This window comes from Meles meles, chromosome 13 (assembly GCF_922984935.1).
Source record: "Meles meles chromosome 13, mMelMel3.1 paternal haplotype, whole genome shotgun sequence".
NCBI lineage: Eukaryota > Metazoa > Chordata > Mammalia > Carnivora > Mustelidae > Meles > Meles meles.
This window is the reverse complement of record NC_060078.1, coordinates 8,250,752-8,267,177: the sequence shown is the minus strand read 5'-3', so window position 1 is coordinate 8,267,177 and position 16,426 is coordinate 8,250,752. Positions and strand designations below refer to the sequence as shown.

Below are 16,426 nucleotides of genomic sequence, written 5' to 3'. Positions count from 1 at the left end.
GAGTTTTAAAATATGACGGCAATTTTAAGTAATGAAGACTGTGGTTAACCAAAGATACTGGTTCTTGTTTGGAATAATAAAAAACGGAAATTCTTTTCTTTTTCTTTTACAAATGAAGTTTAATTGATAATTCAGCTTCAGGAATAAAAATAACTTTCTAAAATGAGAGTATAAACATGTTAAGTGTTTTTCAGAGTTTACTTCTTTTCTTTGTTTATTTGCATATAGTGCTGATCCATTCTCTTGCCTGAATGTTGTAAAGAAATTTTAGAGCTTAGGTAGATGACCTAACTACTCCCGTCCTAAAACACCACATTATCTCCCTAGTTGCCTCAAAGGCAGAAGGACTTTCTACTTTTCCCATAATGTTTATGGCTGGAATATAGCACCTGCTTGAAATAAAACAGGGAGTCGGAGTTCACCCTAACCATGACCCCGGAAGTATCTGGCATTCAACTCACGGACTCGGTTATTTCAGGAATTTGCCAACTACCATCTCCATAAAATGAAGCACATTAAATTAAACTTATAAAGGTTGAGGGTTCTAAAGGGGTCAATGTAGTCAAAGCCATTATGAATGGAAAATATCACATTTCTGTTCTATAACAATCTGAGGAAACAGACTGTAGGTAAGAAGCACATTACTGCCTTTTTTAGTAACACTTTAACTGCTGTTTGCAACTGTTTTTGTTTGTTTCGAATTCCTGTCCTGACCACTGAGGGAGAAGATAGAAAAAGAATTCCTGCTTTATTCTCTACATGCTGTCAACAAGATGGAAGAACGGAGGGAGCAGAAAAATGAATGAGCATTGACAAGACTGAAAGGATGCTGGGAGCACATGGGACGTCCTCCGTGAGGCTTCAGATGCGGACAGAGACAGGCTCAGACGTGTCGGGGTTCACAGCCAGTCACAGCCATGAACGCACCCCACATGCTAGCAAAAACATCTAGTAAGTCCTACTGCATGAAATGAGTTGGGAAATGAATTAGGAAAGAACTTACCTCTGCCCCTGCTGAGAATTAAGCCTTTCCTACTATTTCCTATGAACTCTTTCTCCTTACCAGGTCACAAACCATAGGCAGAAAGAAGTTCTCCCTGGAGAACTATAAGGGTCCCAGTTTCTGACCTGACCCTTCTCAGAACTGCCGCTACAGACACTTGTTTATATGAAAACAGAGCACTTGAAAAAGGAGAGCCTGAGCTAACCAGCTCTAGAGAAAACACAGAGATCTGGAATCAATAAACAATCCTAAAAAACTGATTTTATCTAGTGCTTTTATCTTCCTCGCTGGCAATGAAGCTGACTTTCCTATTTCCTGAGGAGGTCCCTACTCTGGAGGATAAATAAGGCATTGAAACCCACTAACTGACGACATAATCCTAAATGATAGACAGCTGACTCATTCATTCATTCATTCATTCATTCACTCATCTCCACTTAAAAAGTTTCCAGGACTAAAGACCTTTCGGGTACTTAGTTTTTATTCCCTGGACAATACTAAATACAAATATACCTAATTTTTGGATAAGCAAAAAAGTAAAACACTAATATCCCCAACATAGCATGCTAGGGATAATCACATTAACATATCAAACATGAAGAATATTTTTAAAGTATCAAACGTTTAGCAAATTAGTGATTTTTTTCCCTATTCTTGAATCTTGGGTATTTTGCAATTTCCCATTTTTTTTACTTTTCTTCCATCCCTAGAGCCTCCTAATTTCATACTACCTGAGTCATCTGCTGTTTTATCAAAGAAACAAATGAAAACCTGCTTATCTCAGTGTACTCATCTACAAATCCAAAACCAGAGAAACCTACTTGTGAAACACACGACCCCGTGCACAACCAGAGAAACTTCCTTTCGGCCGTGTCCCGCTGCTGGCACACTATGGAGCTACCAACTATTTTCTCTCCCTCTCTTAACTTAATAACGCTTGTCAAAGGTTCCAGGAAAGCAACTGTGACTTCAGCTTTTATTGCGTTCTGAGGGGATCAGTGGATACAGAGCCCCGGCATCACAGATCGCTCTCCCCGTACAGGGCGGAGGAGAAGGCGGTGTAATCCAGGGCGCCGGGCACGCTGCCCGGGCCTGAGTAGGCGGGCATCCTCTTGATGCAGTACTGGGCCTGATCCGGGGGCAGCTCTCGGCGTAGCTCCTCCGCCAGGATGTATGGCTGGGAAAGACACACACAAGGGTTTGTAAGCTCAACTGCAGAACACGTGGGAATGTACGTGGTTTTCGTACTTACACATGGCTTGTGTTTGTTTAAGTCTAAATAAAGGGGAAAAGGCAGGGGGTGCAACGGGCCCGGGAGCCGAGGACCCGCACAAGGCTGTGTTTCCCTGCTAAGAGCCAAGCTGCAAGGTGATTGCTCTTGGAGCCGGCAGGACATTTAATGGGCTTCGTAAAGGCAGAGGGAGGACCAGCATCTGTATTTCTCAAACTGAGCCACCATGCAAGTAAAAAACACTATGACCTAAGAATCGTACTGGAAAGATAAAGGGATAGTTGGTTTATACCATATGCTGATGAGAATGTGGGGGCAGTTAACCTTATCAACTTTTTTTTTTTAATGTATTTAATACATGTTTTTAGAAAATGGAGTCGTTTTTCTACTCAGTTTATTAAAAAGCTTATTTTGCCACTGGAGAAAACCTCTCTCTAAAGCAAAATAAAATCGACATTGAATAATGGGATGTATGTATTTTCTTAGAGGTCAAATGTCCAAAAGGAAATGGGCTAATTTTAATAAAACAGACTGGCTGGGTAAGAGGCAAAATAAATAAATAGCAAATATGCTTAACTTACAGTACGGTTTTTGGGGGGATGGGTGAGTTAGGTGAGCTTTGATTTATTACCACCTGATCCGATGGGATCTCTCCCTCTACCCCCATCCGCAGGACACGGAATTAATTTTAAAACAAACGTTATTGTTGTCAGGATAGTTTAATCTTGTCTGATGTTGTAAGGTAATAAACATGGCCCTGCTGATGTTTTCACATGCTAAATTCCTCCTCCCTCTCAGCCAGAACACAGAGCAAAAGAAACCTATTCCACACTTAATTTATACCTACTAAGATATTGTTATTGTTCAGGGAATGAGAGTCAAAAATTCTGAACTTGCCGTTAAACTCCTCCTTAATTTCTAGGCTGCAGGTAATGCAAAGCTTGCCAATAGTTTAAAGGACTGAATGGTTATATTTAACTTGGCCTCCAGGGTCGGGCCCAAAGTCAGGGTCACCGATGCTTAAGAAAAGTTTCCCAGTTTCACAGTATCTGAATTGTGCAGTTTCTTCTTTCTGAGTCATATCTTCTGACCCAGAATGTAAAATGGAGTTTACCCAGTGAAACATACACAAAAAACTCTATAAAATATGCACTGGGTTCCTTCTGTCAAACTCCCTGAGAGGCCCACACAAATGCTGGGAACAGGATGTCTGTGTTTTCTCTGTTCTGTGGGGGCCATTGTTAGGTTGACTTGTAGCTTTCGGAATTCGATGCTGACGTGGTTCAAAATACACTAATATCGAAGTGGTCTTTACTTGGCAACACTGTTTCCTGCTTTACTAGAACAATGCCATGAGCTCCCACAAAAGCAGAAGGAGATCTGTCACTGCAGACCTTATCAGAAGCCAGGATCCGGAAGGAGGCAATGACCTGCTCCGCCGTGTCAGTGTCGGCTGTCTCTCTCGTCATGAAGTCGATGAAGGACTGGAAGGTGACGGTGCCTTGTCCGTTGGGATCCACCAGGGTCATGATGCGTGCAAATTCAGCTTCGCCCTGAGGCAAGGTTGCAAGGAAACGGGTACTTCAGAGGGACACAATCCTCAACAGTGCTACTCCCCACCCCTTCAATTTGCCTGACAGGCAAATTCCTCATGCTTTGAACACTCAAACACTCCCCACATTTCCCTTCAGTCTTTGGAACAGATTCCCCAGAGGAGTAACTTAAGTTTACTGCCATCAAATGATGTTACAAGTTGCTGTAATGTCAAGCCAGAAGCTCCCAAATGTCCGAATTCCTTCCTCTCTCTGTCCGTGTAGCCCCCAGGCCTGAACGGACTTCTGGAAGAGGAACTAAGAGAGCAAGGGAGCTGGCCTTTCCTCCGACCACAACCAACTGCTAAGTAGAAGGCAGTTCAGAACATGGCCCTCATAATTTTTAATTTAAGGGTCTGAAAAGAATCAAAGCAGCTCATGTTCAAATACACATTAGAGTAAGAGGGAAAAGCACTTGGAAAATCATCAGGCTACCAAAAGCCATGGAGGTGTATACACTTTGTATGAGGGAAGTAGAGTTTGCGATAATGTTGTCTTAAAAAGTTTATGTTTCCTTCCTTCACTAGGAAAAATAAAAATATGACTGATGACGAATAACAATATATATTCTGGTTCTGTGAAATGATTTTTACACAGCAGCAAGCAAACCTTCAGAAAGATCCCCCTATACAATGAAAGTGAACTGATCCCAAATGCACGATCACACGCTAAGCTGGTCATTTCCCGTAATGTAAGTCCAAACTCAAGAAAATAGCCAATCCTTGTAAAATGTTAACTTCTGTCTTACCAAATCGTAACCCATGGAAATCAAGCAGGCTCTGAAATCCTCGTGATCCATCAGGCCGTTCTTCCTCTGCCGACAAATACAAAGAACAGAGACTCTGAGAATTAGGGACAAAGCAAACAAGTGAAGCGAACAGGACAGAATCCGGTAAGAGAAAGGCCCCGTGGAGCCTTGCTGAGGAGATGGGAAAGGTCACCCCAGACCTATAAGGGGATAGAACCAACACAAGGATGTTACAAAATAATTTCTTAGAAAGGAAGGAGGAGTAGGGGGGATAACCACCAGGCAAAAGTGATAGGAGACTACACATTCACGACAACCACAGGAAAAAACCACTCAGAGCCATGAGAATTACCCAGTCGGGAACCAACTACTGCCATATACGGATGACACAGCCTCAAGTGCTCTGAGAAACCATCATGCTCTCGTGGTCCCAAGGGGTCCTCACTTGTGGAGGTCCCCCCTTAACAACAGCACTCCTAGAACTCAGGACCAGGGAGCACTCCCACAAGCACTCCCAGGCCCGTGGGCCAGGATGGCATGACCCCTCCAGGCATCACGGCCTCCTCCCACAAGCGCCACAGGGGCCTGCCCAGAGCAGCAAGCAGGAAGGCCCACACAGATGACAGCTACCACAGCTGAGGAAAGGCCACGTCAGAACAAACGGCGACCCCAACTCTCCAGAAACAGGCATCAACACAAAACCCCAGACACAAGGGACATGCATGCTGTGCTAAGACCCTCTGGTCACCTCCTCTCCCGCCTCCAAGCTCGGGTGGACCTCGCTAAGGCAGCCAACAGCCATAGTCGTGGGAGGTCTCCACTCTAAAAGCTCCAGGAAGAGCCCCTCAGGGCACGTTTGCTGTGCCCTGCGCCATTCACGCCCTCACTATTCAATAGAAGATGACCCGAAATGAATCCGCATCCCTGACACCTGTCTCCACGACCTCAAGCAAACTTCATTTCCCCCCCAAACATATACAGCTTAATATTTAAACACATTTTTTTTTTAAACTTGGCAGGATCTGCGTTGTCCTCCTCTACAATCTCATTGTCTTGGATTCAAATAGCTATGCCCATTCTTGATGACGTCTCGGGCCCCTATCACAGGTTTATCGTCTGAACTCTTGATCAGGTCTGAACCTGGCTGTGTAGCCCAGAGACTCGTTTTTAAGATTGTGGGGGGCAGTGAGGAGGGGCAGAGGGAGAAAGAGAATCTCAAGCAGGCTCCGTACCCAGCGCAAGCCTGACACGGGGCTGGATGTCACGACCTGAGATCACAACGGGAGCTAAAACTGAGAGTCGGCACTCAACCCACAGAGCCACCCAGGCTCCCTGCCCAGAGGCATTCTGACAACCGTGCACTGAAGACTATAAACCATACACAGCCGTCCCATACAGAGTAATGAAATACCCTTTTCTAGGGATCTGTAGCAAATGATATGTGGCCTTGGAAGTCACTTTTAGCCCTATGATAAGCAAACTGGGAATTTTCTTATAAAGGATTGGTTTTACTCAATATGACTCGAATCAAAATCCCAGGCAGTATTTTAAAAGCAGCACCTTTTTATATGCCTTTATCACGAAAACAGTCATCATTCTGTTGGTGCATTTTCCTTAAAACCTGTCACGAGTCCATTTTATTAATTTTAAAAAATGGGTTTTGTATGTTGAAAGAGTTGAGTTTTCATTGGCGGTTTCACCTAAATACTTGAGAAATGTACCTCAGGGTTTCAGATTTAAATCTTTAGAAAAGATCTAAGTCCAACAACCACACTGCATCTGGGACAGACTTTTCCTTCAAACAAATCTGACTTTGCCATCGACTACAAAGGCACCCATCGGGCCACCTGCAGAAAGCCACCTGCGAACCTCCAGCTCGAGTCCCCGGGCACAACTCAGGGCCTAGCACTGTTTTTGGTGGCGGTTTCCCTTGGCGTTCATCATCCCGTTTCCCTGTAACGTTTACAGGGCAATAAGACTTGCACTAAGAGGATACATAGGATTTCCAGTACATTTTCACATCCCCAGTGCTGCCTTCCGAGCAAGTCGGGGGAGACGTACCCGATCGAAGTGGTTGAAGGAGGCCCTGAACTCATTCATCTGCTCCTGAGTGATGCCCTTCGCATCTCTCGTCAGGATCTGGGTCTCCACCTCATTGATGGTTCTGGCGATGGTCGTCAGCAGCACCTCCCACCCGACACGAATGTGCTACAGAGGAAAAAGGAAACGGTCAGCTCTGGGTCCTTCCGGCCCATCCATCCGTTTTCCTAACCGGAGGGCTTAGACCCAGAGGGACGTAAGTAGGGCTTACCCAACTCTATTATTATCTGTATTTTTCTCATTCTAATTTTTTACTCTTCCTAAGATTTTGTAGTGGGAAGCGCTCAGAAGTGAGAGCGGGGTTCTAACAGCAGCAAGTGGCACTTTCTAAATAAAATGCACAATGGAGAGTCTAACTGTCGCTTAAAATAGCTTTCCGTTTACCAGCTAGCAGGATGGGCCCGGGGTTACACCTGCCAGCTCCCAGGGGAGCAAACGGGGCCAGACTGGTAGAACCAGGAACCGTTAGTTACTCGCCAAGTAGCGCAATGGCTTCACCGTCATGCTAACGAGGACGAGGATGGTGAAAACCAACGCTTCCATAGCTCCTGAAACAGTTCACAGAGTTTTTCCACGTAGAGGGACAGGGACAGCTTGACGATCCCTCACTTCCACGGGGAAGCACCTCCCACAGGAACAGAGACAAGTGTGGGGTGGACACCCGAGAGGCGGTGACACGGTCACAACGGGACGCAAAGCCGCGAGCCCATGTACCTCCATGGTGTAGTTGGTGTGCTTGTTGTCGAAGACCAGCGCCTCCTGGATGAGCTGATGGTCTCCCTCCAGCTTGTCGATGTTGTTCTTATAGTTGATGATGTTGTGCTCGTACTGCTTCAGCTGGTTCATCTGGTCTTCCAGGGCCCCCGTGATCTGGACAGAGCTGCGGGCAATCTCCTGCCGGGGCAAGCAGAGGGAAGCAAACCGGTGAGCCAGCCTCTGGGGCCGCCGTGGGCGAGTCAGTATCCGCGGGTCGGCCGCCGACGCCACGCCCACATGCGACAGTCCCCAGAGTCCCCCGATTTTCTCCAGGGTGGTGGGAAACAGCAGTCCCATGGCAGGACAGCAGCTCCAACTCTAGTTCATCTAGATGGCGGGGGGGTGGGAATCAACCGAGATCCAAAACAGCAAAGCCAGAAAAGGGTAAAAGAGTCGTTTCTTCTTCGGCTGCAGACGGAAGCTCCCTTGGGTCAGAGCTGCCCAGTTCCGGAGGAGGCCGGGGGATGTTCTGCAGGAAAGAAGCTGCCAGACAGACTGAAGACCACTGGAGGGTCAAAAGAATTTCATATTTCTACAGCTTCTTCCTTTAAGGATAAAGGTAACATTTTATCACCAAAAGGGAGGTTGGGAGAAACACACGAAGGGCAACAGGTATCTCTTGGCTGTTCTTAGTGATAAAATGAACCCAGAAATCAGTGCCATTCCAAGATCACTTTTCCTTAAATGTTCTGAAAATGCAAAGCATGTGTGACTCTTCCCATGTCCTCCTTAGGGACGGAGGGTTTAAAATCTAGGTCCCACAGAGACTAAACACCAAGAAAGAGCCCCGACATCCTTTTTAATGTCCAAATGAACAGATGGCAGCAAGAACGGCCTCATCGCCCTTTTCCGTGGAGCCCTCATGCACTGTACCGAGGCCTGCAGGCAACACGAGCTCAAGGGCCCAAAGGAGTAAAGCCCGGTGCAACACGAGGGGCCCCCACAGCACTGAGCGGGGCGACAAGCAGATAAGCAGAAGAGGTGTCATTGTTAGGTCAACACAGGGGCTCATTTCAAGGGCTGCAAGAAGCACTTTGGAAAGGCACCGCCCTACCTCCATCTTGTTCTGGATCCACGGCCCGATGGCGTTGGCCTGTGCGGCAAACTGGCGCCGCAGACGCTCATTGGCATGCTGGCGGGCCAGCTCCTCCTGCAGGGACTGATCCCGGATGGGCACAAGCTGCTTCACCTGTCAGGGACCAAGGGCACAGGGATTAGGGGCCAGCCTGCATCCTGTAGGGGTGTGACCAAGATTTGTGCCTACTGTCCAAAGTGTAGGGGTGGGAACAGAGGAGGGTGGGGGGAAGGGGAAGTAGGGAGACCGGGTGCCCCTACCACAGGAAGTAAGGGAGAGCTTGGTCTAGTCCTGGCAGCCACGCAGTGGAAAGATGGAGTGTGTCTGTATTACGGACAAGGAGGTCCCTGCAGCCAGGAGTGGACCTGAGGGGTTGGGGAGGTGTTTCAGGGGCCCGGTCCAAAGCGCAGAGGATTTGTGAACTTGAGTGAGGGAGAGCGGACATCTTTATCTTCATGCTCTCTAACTGAAAGTTAGCATTTCCTTCGATTACGAATGTGGGCAGCAAATCCACAGTCATGTTTAGCCAAGCTGCGACTTGATCACAGTAAAAATCAGACAGTCCCATGTAACAGGAGTTACTGCCTGCCTCTCAAAATAGCACGCACACTCATCCCTGCTTCGAAATGACCAGATCTGCTGCTAGACCCTGGTTTGAAATGTGCCTGTGCAGGAGCACAGCCGTTACCATACAGCAGCTTTTAAAAAACATTTTAATAGCTATATTTTGACATCATTTGTTTCTGTTGCCACCTTAAATGTTTTTAGGAATTTACAAATAGGGACCCACACGCTCCCCCAGACTGCCGGAAGGATCCAAGACACAAAAAAGTTAAGGACCCCCGCTTAGGCTCGTGAGTTCAACTCCTATCTAACGTGCGATCATAGGACAGTGCTGCACCAGCCTACACCTCTCTCATTCTGTTTGTACCCTGTGATTTACAGTTTCATGCCCTGCCTGAGTTCCCTTTGAATCCACAGACAAAGGAACTATTTCAAACCTCTTTTTTGCATTTTCTGCAAAACTGCTCCTACAGACGTCATTGTTCATAATGTCCCTTTCACAAAAGTCCACGTGCCCACTATGCTCTTCAACTTCATGCTGGGAGAAATGTTTGTCCCACTTTAAGAAAGGACCCATTTCCTTTTTCTTCAGGAGGAAGACTTAGCTCAACATGTTTGTTTCTGAGCTAAGTCTGAAGCTCCAATGTAGTCTGTCAGTCCCGTCTCTCAGAAACCCTCTCTCCTCCCCAGACCTGGTCTTCTCCCCTTCTGCACTGTTGATAACTGAACAATTGTTGCTCTTGTGTTTTCACAGCAAGCCACCTCAGATCCACCTGGTGGACTGACTGCTGAGGGACTCTGTAGTAGCGTTTGGAGATAACTGTGCTCGAATTCAAACCATGAGGATAAATTTTTTCTTAAGAACGAGACAAAAATGCTCAAATGATCCCATGTGGACTATAATTAAATCTGTGGACAGTTTCCCAAAATCTAAAACGCAGCACGTCAGCAGGAGTCCTTGAGTTCCCCCGTTTTCTAGGCAATTTTTCTGCATTTAAAATTCACACACATTTGGAAAGTGTCTTATCCCATATTCTAAAAATTCTTTAATGGAGTACGCACTATAGGCAGGCTTGAGTGCACCAAATTTTCAGTGGGGGTTTTAAAAATAGTTTCCCTTATGGTATTAGTCTCATAACCTATACTGATTTTGCCAACATTTTATAAGATCTTCCTTAAGGATAAATATTTCTAATTTTTTTTTTTTTTTTTTTTTTAGAATTTATTTACTTGGCAGAGAGAGAGGGAAAGAGCCCAAGCAGGGAGAGGGGCAAATAGAGGGAGATGCAGGCTCCTGCTTAGCAAGAAGCCGATGTTGGACTGAGATCATGACCTGAGCTGAAGGCAGCTGCTTAACTGTCTGAGCCACCCAAATGTCCCTCTACTTTCTCTCCTTACAGATCAGAGGCTGCCCAATGGCACTTAAGAGTCTAACATATTTCATCTATTAAAAACAAGACAATAGTCTCCCGATGGAGTCGCTCAGGCCAAGTCCCATGTCACCTACCCAAGACTCAATTCAAGTTCCCGTTCGCCCAGGAACAGAATCAAGAGTCAGTCGCCCGATCAGCGCATTGAGATAACCTGCCTGACAGACGCCTGCCACCCCCTGAAGGAAAGCAGCCTTGCAATAACCAACTGGATTTGTTTGCCTAGTATGACTTCCTCGCTCCTGCTCCTCTCTGCCCATGAAAGTCTCTCGTGTTGTACCACCCCTCAGAGCTCCCTTCTATCTGCTCCATGAGAGGTTTGCCTGATTCCAACGCTGTGAAAGCTGGGGTGAACGGAAACCCTGATCGTCGTGCAGATCAGTCACTCTAGTTCCCCAAGTATTTACCTCTGCCCTCAGCCTCGGCTTCGGGAACGCCCGCCTCGGTCACCCACCTTGTCCCACTTGGCCCGGAGCTCATCCATGGTGACAGTGCTGTAGGGATTGCTGGAGCTGATTCTGATGTTGTAGCTCTGGATCACCTTTTCCACCTCGTTCTGGATGGCCATGATGGACTGCCGCTCGCCGTCCGCCTCCGGCAGCGTTGCCTTGAACTGCTCGTGAGCAGTGATCAGACTCTAACCCAGAGACAGAAGTGGGGAGAACTTTACTGTCATGTGGATTCTATAGGTTTTGATGTTCCCTGCTGCACACATGTGTATGCCTTCTAGAAGGGCAGGAATCTGTGCGGGGAAAACAAATTCTGGATGTTTTCGTAAAGTGGTCTGGTGCACAAAAGTCGGGTTCCTTGGAAATGGAAAAAAAAATAACCATGATGACTAATTAATGGCTACGAATCCAAAGTCTTCAAAAAAAAAAAAAAGTAACTGTTTCCTTTTTTTTTAAAAAAAGCTTGCTTTCATAATTTTTCATCCCCAACTACTGTTTGCGTCTTACTCTCCACTGACAAACAGAACTCAGCTGCCCTTTCTAACATCTTACCTTTGTAGTCCAACAAAAGAACCTACCATTTCCTGCCTTTATACTTAAAGACCACCAGGAAATACATCCCTACTTCTCAAAAGGAGAAGGCCATGAAAACGAACTCTTTCCCCCTAAGGCTTTAAAAATCTCCATTTATCAAACCTATCCTTTGGCCCTAATGTGTAAGACAGGAGCCCCTTGGTTCTAGTCTATGTAGACGCCTGGCGAACTATCTTCCAGTGCCCAGCTAACAGTCACTTTAGTCACTGCAAGAGATTGGCTACAATAGAGAGATTGACCTTACACCCAAGGAAGAAACTACATCATGCATTAGGTAAGGCTTCCACAGCAAACTTAGAAGTCTCACTCGTTCCAAAAATAAGTGATTTTAGGTTGCTAACCTCTGCTTAAGAGTGCACACACAAAAACATGCAATGTTCAACAAAGTAATTTCTTTCCCCCTACACCCAGGTGTAAACCCTTCTACAATGTTCCTTGGCAGGGAGGTGAGGCTTCGAATTTCAACCTTCAGCCTTCCTTCATATTTGGATTCTTTCTGATGATCTACCTATTTTACAGAAAGAAGAATTTAGAAGTATTTTCCTTGAATATTCCACTGTACATCAAATTCATTGTACACTGGCCTCTCAGTAGAGTAGGTGCTGGCTCTTTGAGAGGAACTCTGCTCCCTAACGTGACTCCTTACAGAAGTCTTACAACTTTGAAGTTCTGGAAGACACCAGAAGCAGAACATTCTGGTGTTATGGGAGATAGGAGGTGCTGCTTTGCAGTTTCTTATGTTTTTGACGCAGCAAAACGATATAGATCTCAACAAACAGTAATACGCATATATCTGCAAGGTCCTTAACTCAGCAGCCAATAAACTCACACCTTTCTACGAATACCATCCAAGGGCATTAATGTCTATGTTGCTCAAGGATTCCACAGAATTTTTTATAGAACAGGCCCTTTTAGATGTCTTCACCATTGTCGGATGATGTTACGTTTTCCATCGCAGCCAAGCCTAGTACACACATTTTTAAGCTAAGGGTCCGAGGGTTATTTGGGCTTCCGAGCTACATTTTTCTTAGTAAGAAACAAAACAAAAGAATTCTACGTTTTTAAAATGACACTTCCTCTGGAGCGCAGTACAGGCATGGGGCTGGGGGTTCGGGTACCTGGATTTCCTCAATGCTATGGACAATGAACATGTCCTGCAGGTCCTCCATGGCGCCCTCCATCCAGTTGTTGAAAGGAGCCGCTCGCTTGGCAAACTCCAGGTGAAGCTGATCAATGGTCTCTAGCAATTTCTCAGTTCTCTGGAGAGAAGTTAAACAGAGAAGCATTATCACGGATAAATGCGAAAAATTCTCTCCAAAGATGGCAACATGGGTTCCAGAACAAACAACTGTTATCTGACGTTTTGTTAATCACAACACAGTCATCATCAGCATGTGTATACAAAAGATTAGCCAGTGCTCGGTGATTAGACTGAGGCCTACAGGTCCCTGAAGTGGCTTCTGAATTAAAAAAAAAAGATTTAACAACACCCAGAATAGTCTTGTTTTCAAAGGAGAGTACTCTGCTCTGTGCTACTTTTCTGAAAACTGAGACTCCATAGCGGGGATATAGTCACTGGCTTCTGACTGACATAGGACCCTTAAGGTCAGCTCTGATTCCCCAACCATGCTAGGTAACAACACTCAACACACCGTCCTCCTCTTATAGGTAACACTGTGCAGAGAAGACACACACCTTTCCCAGAAGTCACCAACCTAAGTGAAGACAGAGGACCTACAGCTTAATGTTCTCAAATCCTACTTCAGGATCTCACACAGAGATCCTCCCAGCCTCTCTGGGCATGCAGAAGCACATGGATTCCAGCCCTGTAATCACCACCTGATACAAAATGGGTTTGTACCATAATCTTACTACCTCTGGATTCCTTTTTTTTTTTTAATTCAAAAGTACGCTTCTCTGAAAAAAAATAAAAAGCATGCTTCGCTGAGAAAAAAAAAAAAAAGTATGCTTCCCTGCTCTGTGGATAAATTATGGGACAAAGCTACCAACTTTGCATCTCCCGCTTTCTCCTATTTTTCATATTCTGTGGTGGCTCCTCTCACGAGACAACCTGTTTTGCTTTAGACACAACATGCCACAGAAAAGCAGGGAAAATTAATAACAGGGACTTTAATTCAAGAGCCTGTGTGAAAAGATCTCATGTCAACAGGTGGCTGACGGGAAGTCAGGTCACCAGGCTTCACCTCTAGGGCCTCCCTCCTCTTCTGAGTAAGCGTTCCCAGTCTGTCCCACTGGTCACAGATCTTCTGGCACCGATCGTTGACATTCACGGCGTCGTGATAGTCCAGTTCGCTGCGGGGAGTGAAAACAAAGATGAACTTTCCCTGATGTTATGAGGAAAATGGACACGGGCTCAAACAGACTTTTTCTTCTTTAAGATCTGAGGGAAAAGTGGCAGAATATTTCAGGGTTTTGTTAACTGTCACCATTGCAAACATGATCATTCATCTTTGACAGATTCCAGAAGAATGAGTAAAACTCTTGCTGGTCCAGCGGTTTTCTATACAGACAAAAATCCTGTCTTCTCTGTGCCCCAAGCTGACTTCATTGTGGCCTGGCCCCAGAGTATTATTTTTAAGTGTCAGTGTACCTGTAAACAAAGCCAACCATCGGACCTGGAGGACAGGCCTGTGGGCTGCCCAAAGCCACAGCTACTGGAACAGCAAAGTGAGTCGAGGGGGAGGGAGATATCAGCTTGCACCCCATTGTGTCCTTGGCTCCCCTCGAAGGGCACTGGGCTTCAGGGCTGGGGTGGAGCGCCACGTCCAGAACGGACACTGTGGCAGCATCTAGCTCTACAGGGACCTTGAAAAACTAGCAGACCAGAGCCCTTCCTCTTCTGGACAGAACTTCTGACTTGTCTAATGCCACTGGTGCGAAGCCAAGAACACAATGTCTTACGAAGCAAACCCTCTTTCCCCGCAAGCCTGGTCTATGCATCCTAATGGAAACTTTGTAAGGTGAACTTGGCATTCAAACAAATTCCCAACTAGAATGTTCACCTCTTATCTCTGGGGACAAAAAGTTAAGACTAAAGCGAGAGGCTCACAGACCTTTAAAGACACCTTCAGGAGAGACTTCACACACAGTCCGAGACAAGGCCAACTTTAAGGAAACTCCCTCCCACCCATCCTACCAAATCCATTCCCCTGAGGCCTACCCTTATTTATTTCTTCCATTGACTTTGAATTAAGGCAATGGTTGTTCACCACGTGCTTTTCTTTTCCTCTTAAATAATATTAACTTCTCAGGTCCTAAATGTTATTGCTTCTGCTACTGAACAAAGGACACGCTCTGTGGTGGTGAGCTGAGGGTTCCTGCAGGGGGTAAGCCTGTCCAGCTTACAAGCAGCTTTCCACTGCACAGAACCCTTCATGTGAATGAGACGCAGTTAGCTTCTTGAGCTCCTTGGTATAACACCACCCACCCCCCGAAACAAAACATACCAACAACTCAAGCAGCCTTGAATACAACGTGAAAAGGCTATGGCTCTTCAAAATGCAAATACCATGGAGAATAAAGACTTCAAGAATTAAAAACCCCCAATAAAATCTTAAAAAAAAAAAGAAAAAAGGGCGCCTGGGTGGCTCAGTGGGTTAAGCCTCTGCCTTCGACTCAGGTCGTGATTCCAGGGTCCTGGGATCATGCCCCACATCGGGCTCTCTGCTCAGCAGGGAGCCTGCTTCCCTCTCTCTCTCTGCCTGCTTCTCTGCCTACTTGTGATCTCTGACTGTCAAATAAATAAATAAAACCTTAAAAAAAAAAAAAAAGAATAAAAACCACCACTGGGGTCCTTCTATGGACCCACAATGGAGACACCAACACTCCCTTCCCCATCATTGCCTTTAGGGGTACATCCATTTCTCATTTCTCTAATTCATACAAAGTTCACACAGAGAGTTCTACAAATAGCTGCTCTCAAGGAGTGAGGGTTGGTGGAACTGGGCATACTGGGTTTTTATCACTTGGCAAGCCGCACGAGCACTGTGATTTATTATTTTATCATTATTATTTATTATTTTATTATTTTGTAAAACAACAAGGAAGGAATACATTGAGATGAACACAGATTTAAGTTTTGTATGTGGTGGCTCTTTCGATGGTGTAAAGAACGGACACCAGAGATACCAGGAAGATACCACAAAACTACTCCTTAAATTTTACGGACAACACTTAAAGCCATTCCGAACTATTCACGGGAGCGGTTATAGAGCATTAAATAGCTTAAGTTTAGTTCATCCCTTAGTTTAATTGCAGCTGCTAACAAGCAGTCACACCCCCAACATTCAAGAAGCTAAAGACCACAAATCTGGGGTACAAATTGGATTATGAAGATCACAAGTGATTAAGGGTTTATTTACCAAGGCTAGTATTTACCAAGGCTAAAAAAAGAATAGGATAGTCTTAAAAGAGGCCATATCTGTTGGTCCATGAGTTTGCTCTACCCAAAAGTGAGCAATATGGAAGTCTGAAAATCTAACTTAGGAATGTAAATGTTTATGTTTCTAAAAATTATTCTGGGACGGTTATCCTTACGTGATTTTAGGCTCCGAAACTTCTGCAGGTATGTCTGTGATTACAATGACAGAAAGGGAGTTGGGAATGAAATTGGTGCTTATCCAAAGGGGGCAAGGGTCTTGAAAAAAGGCTTCGAGAGACTGCAGGGAAGTGTCTCCCTGGACGTGGGCCAGGGCCAGAGGGTGCACCCACGACAAGTGGGGCCTGAGAACGCCCCCTGGGGTTTACACCAGCCTGGACTCAATCCATGCTGGTCCCTCCCATAAAACAGAGAGCATGCAAACGAAACAGCACGTATCAGATGACAGAAAAAGCAGGGCCGTGGTAAGGCAGGCATTTCTGTTT

General features: G+C 45.7%; 1 protein-coding gene across 2 annotated transcripts in view; it reads right to left on the bottom strand.

Annotated features, from left to right (window-relative positions):
- Positions 1-209: 209 nt before the first annotated feature.
- The window catches only part of ACTN2 (actinin alpha 2), a 67,205-nt gene continuing 50,988 nt past the window's right edge, over positions 210-16,426 (bottom strand). For both annotated transcript variants that reach the window (XM_046027879.1, XM_046027878.1), the window contains exons 13-21: positions 13,747-13,855; positions 12,661-12,801; positions 10,954-11,136; positions 8,485-8,619; positions 7,389-7,568; positions 6,636-6,782; positions 4,575-4,640; positions 3,629-3,787; positions 210-2,180 (exon numbers count right to left, since the gene is read on the bottom strand). In XM_046027879.1, the coding sequence (XP_045883835.1) occupies positions 2,022-2,180; positions 3,629-3,787; positions 4,575-4,640; positions 6,636-6,782; positions 7,389-7,568; positions 8,485-8,619; positions 10,954-11,136; positions 12,661-12,801; positions 13,747-13,855 (1,279 nt within the window). In that variant the 3' untranslated portion in view covers positions 210-2,021. The remainder of the gene's footprint in view (positions 2,181-3,628; positions 3,788-4,574; positions 4,641-6,635; positions 6,783-7,388; positions 7,569-8,484; positions 8,620-10,953; positions 11,137-12,660; positions 12,802-13,746; positions 13,856-16,426) is intronic.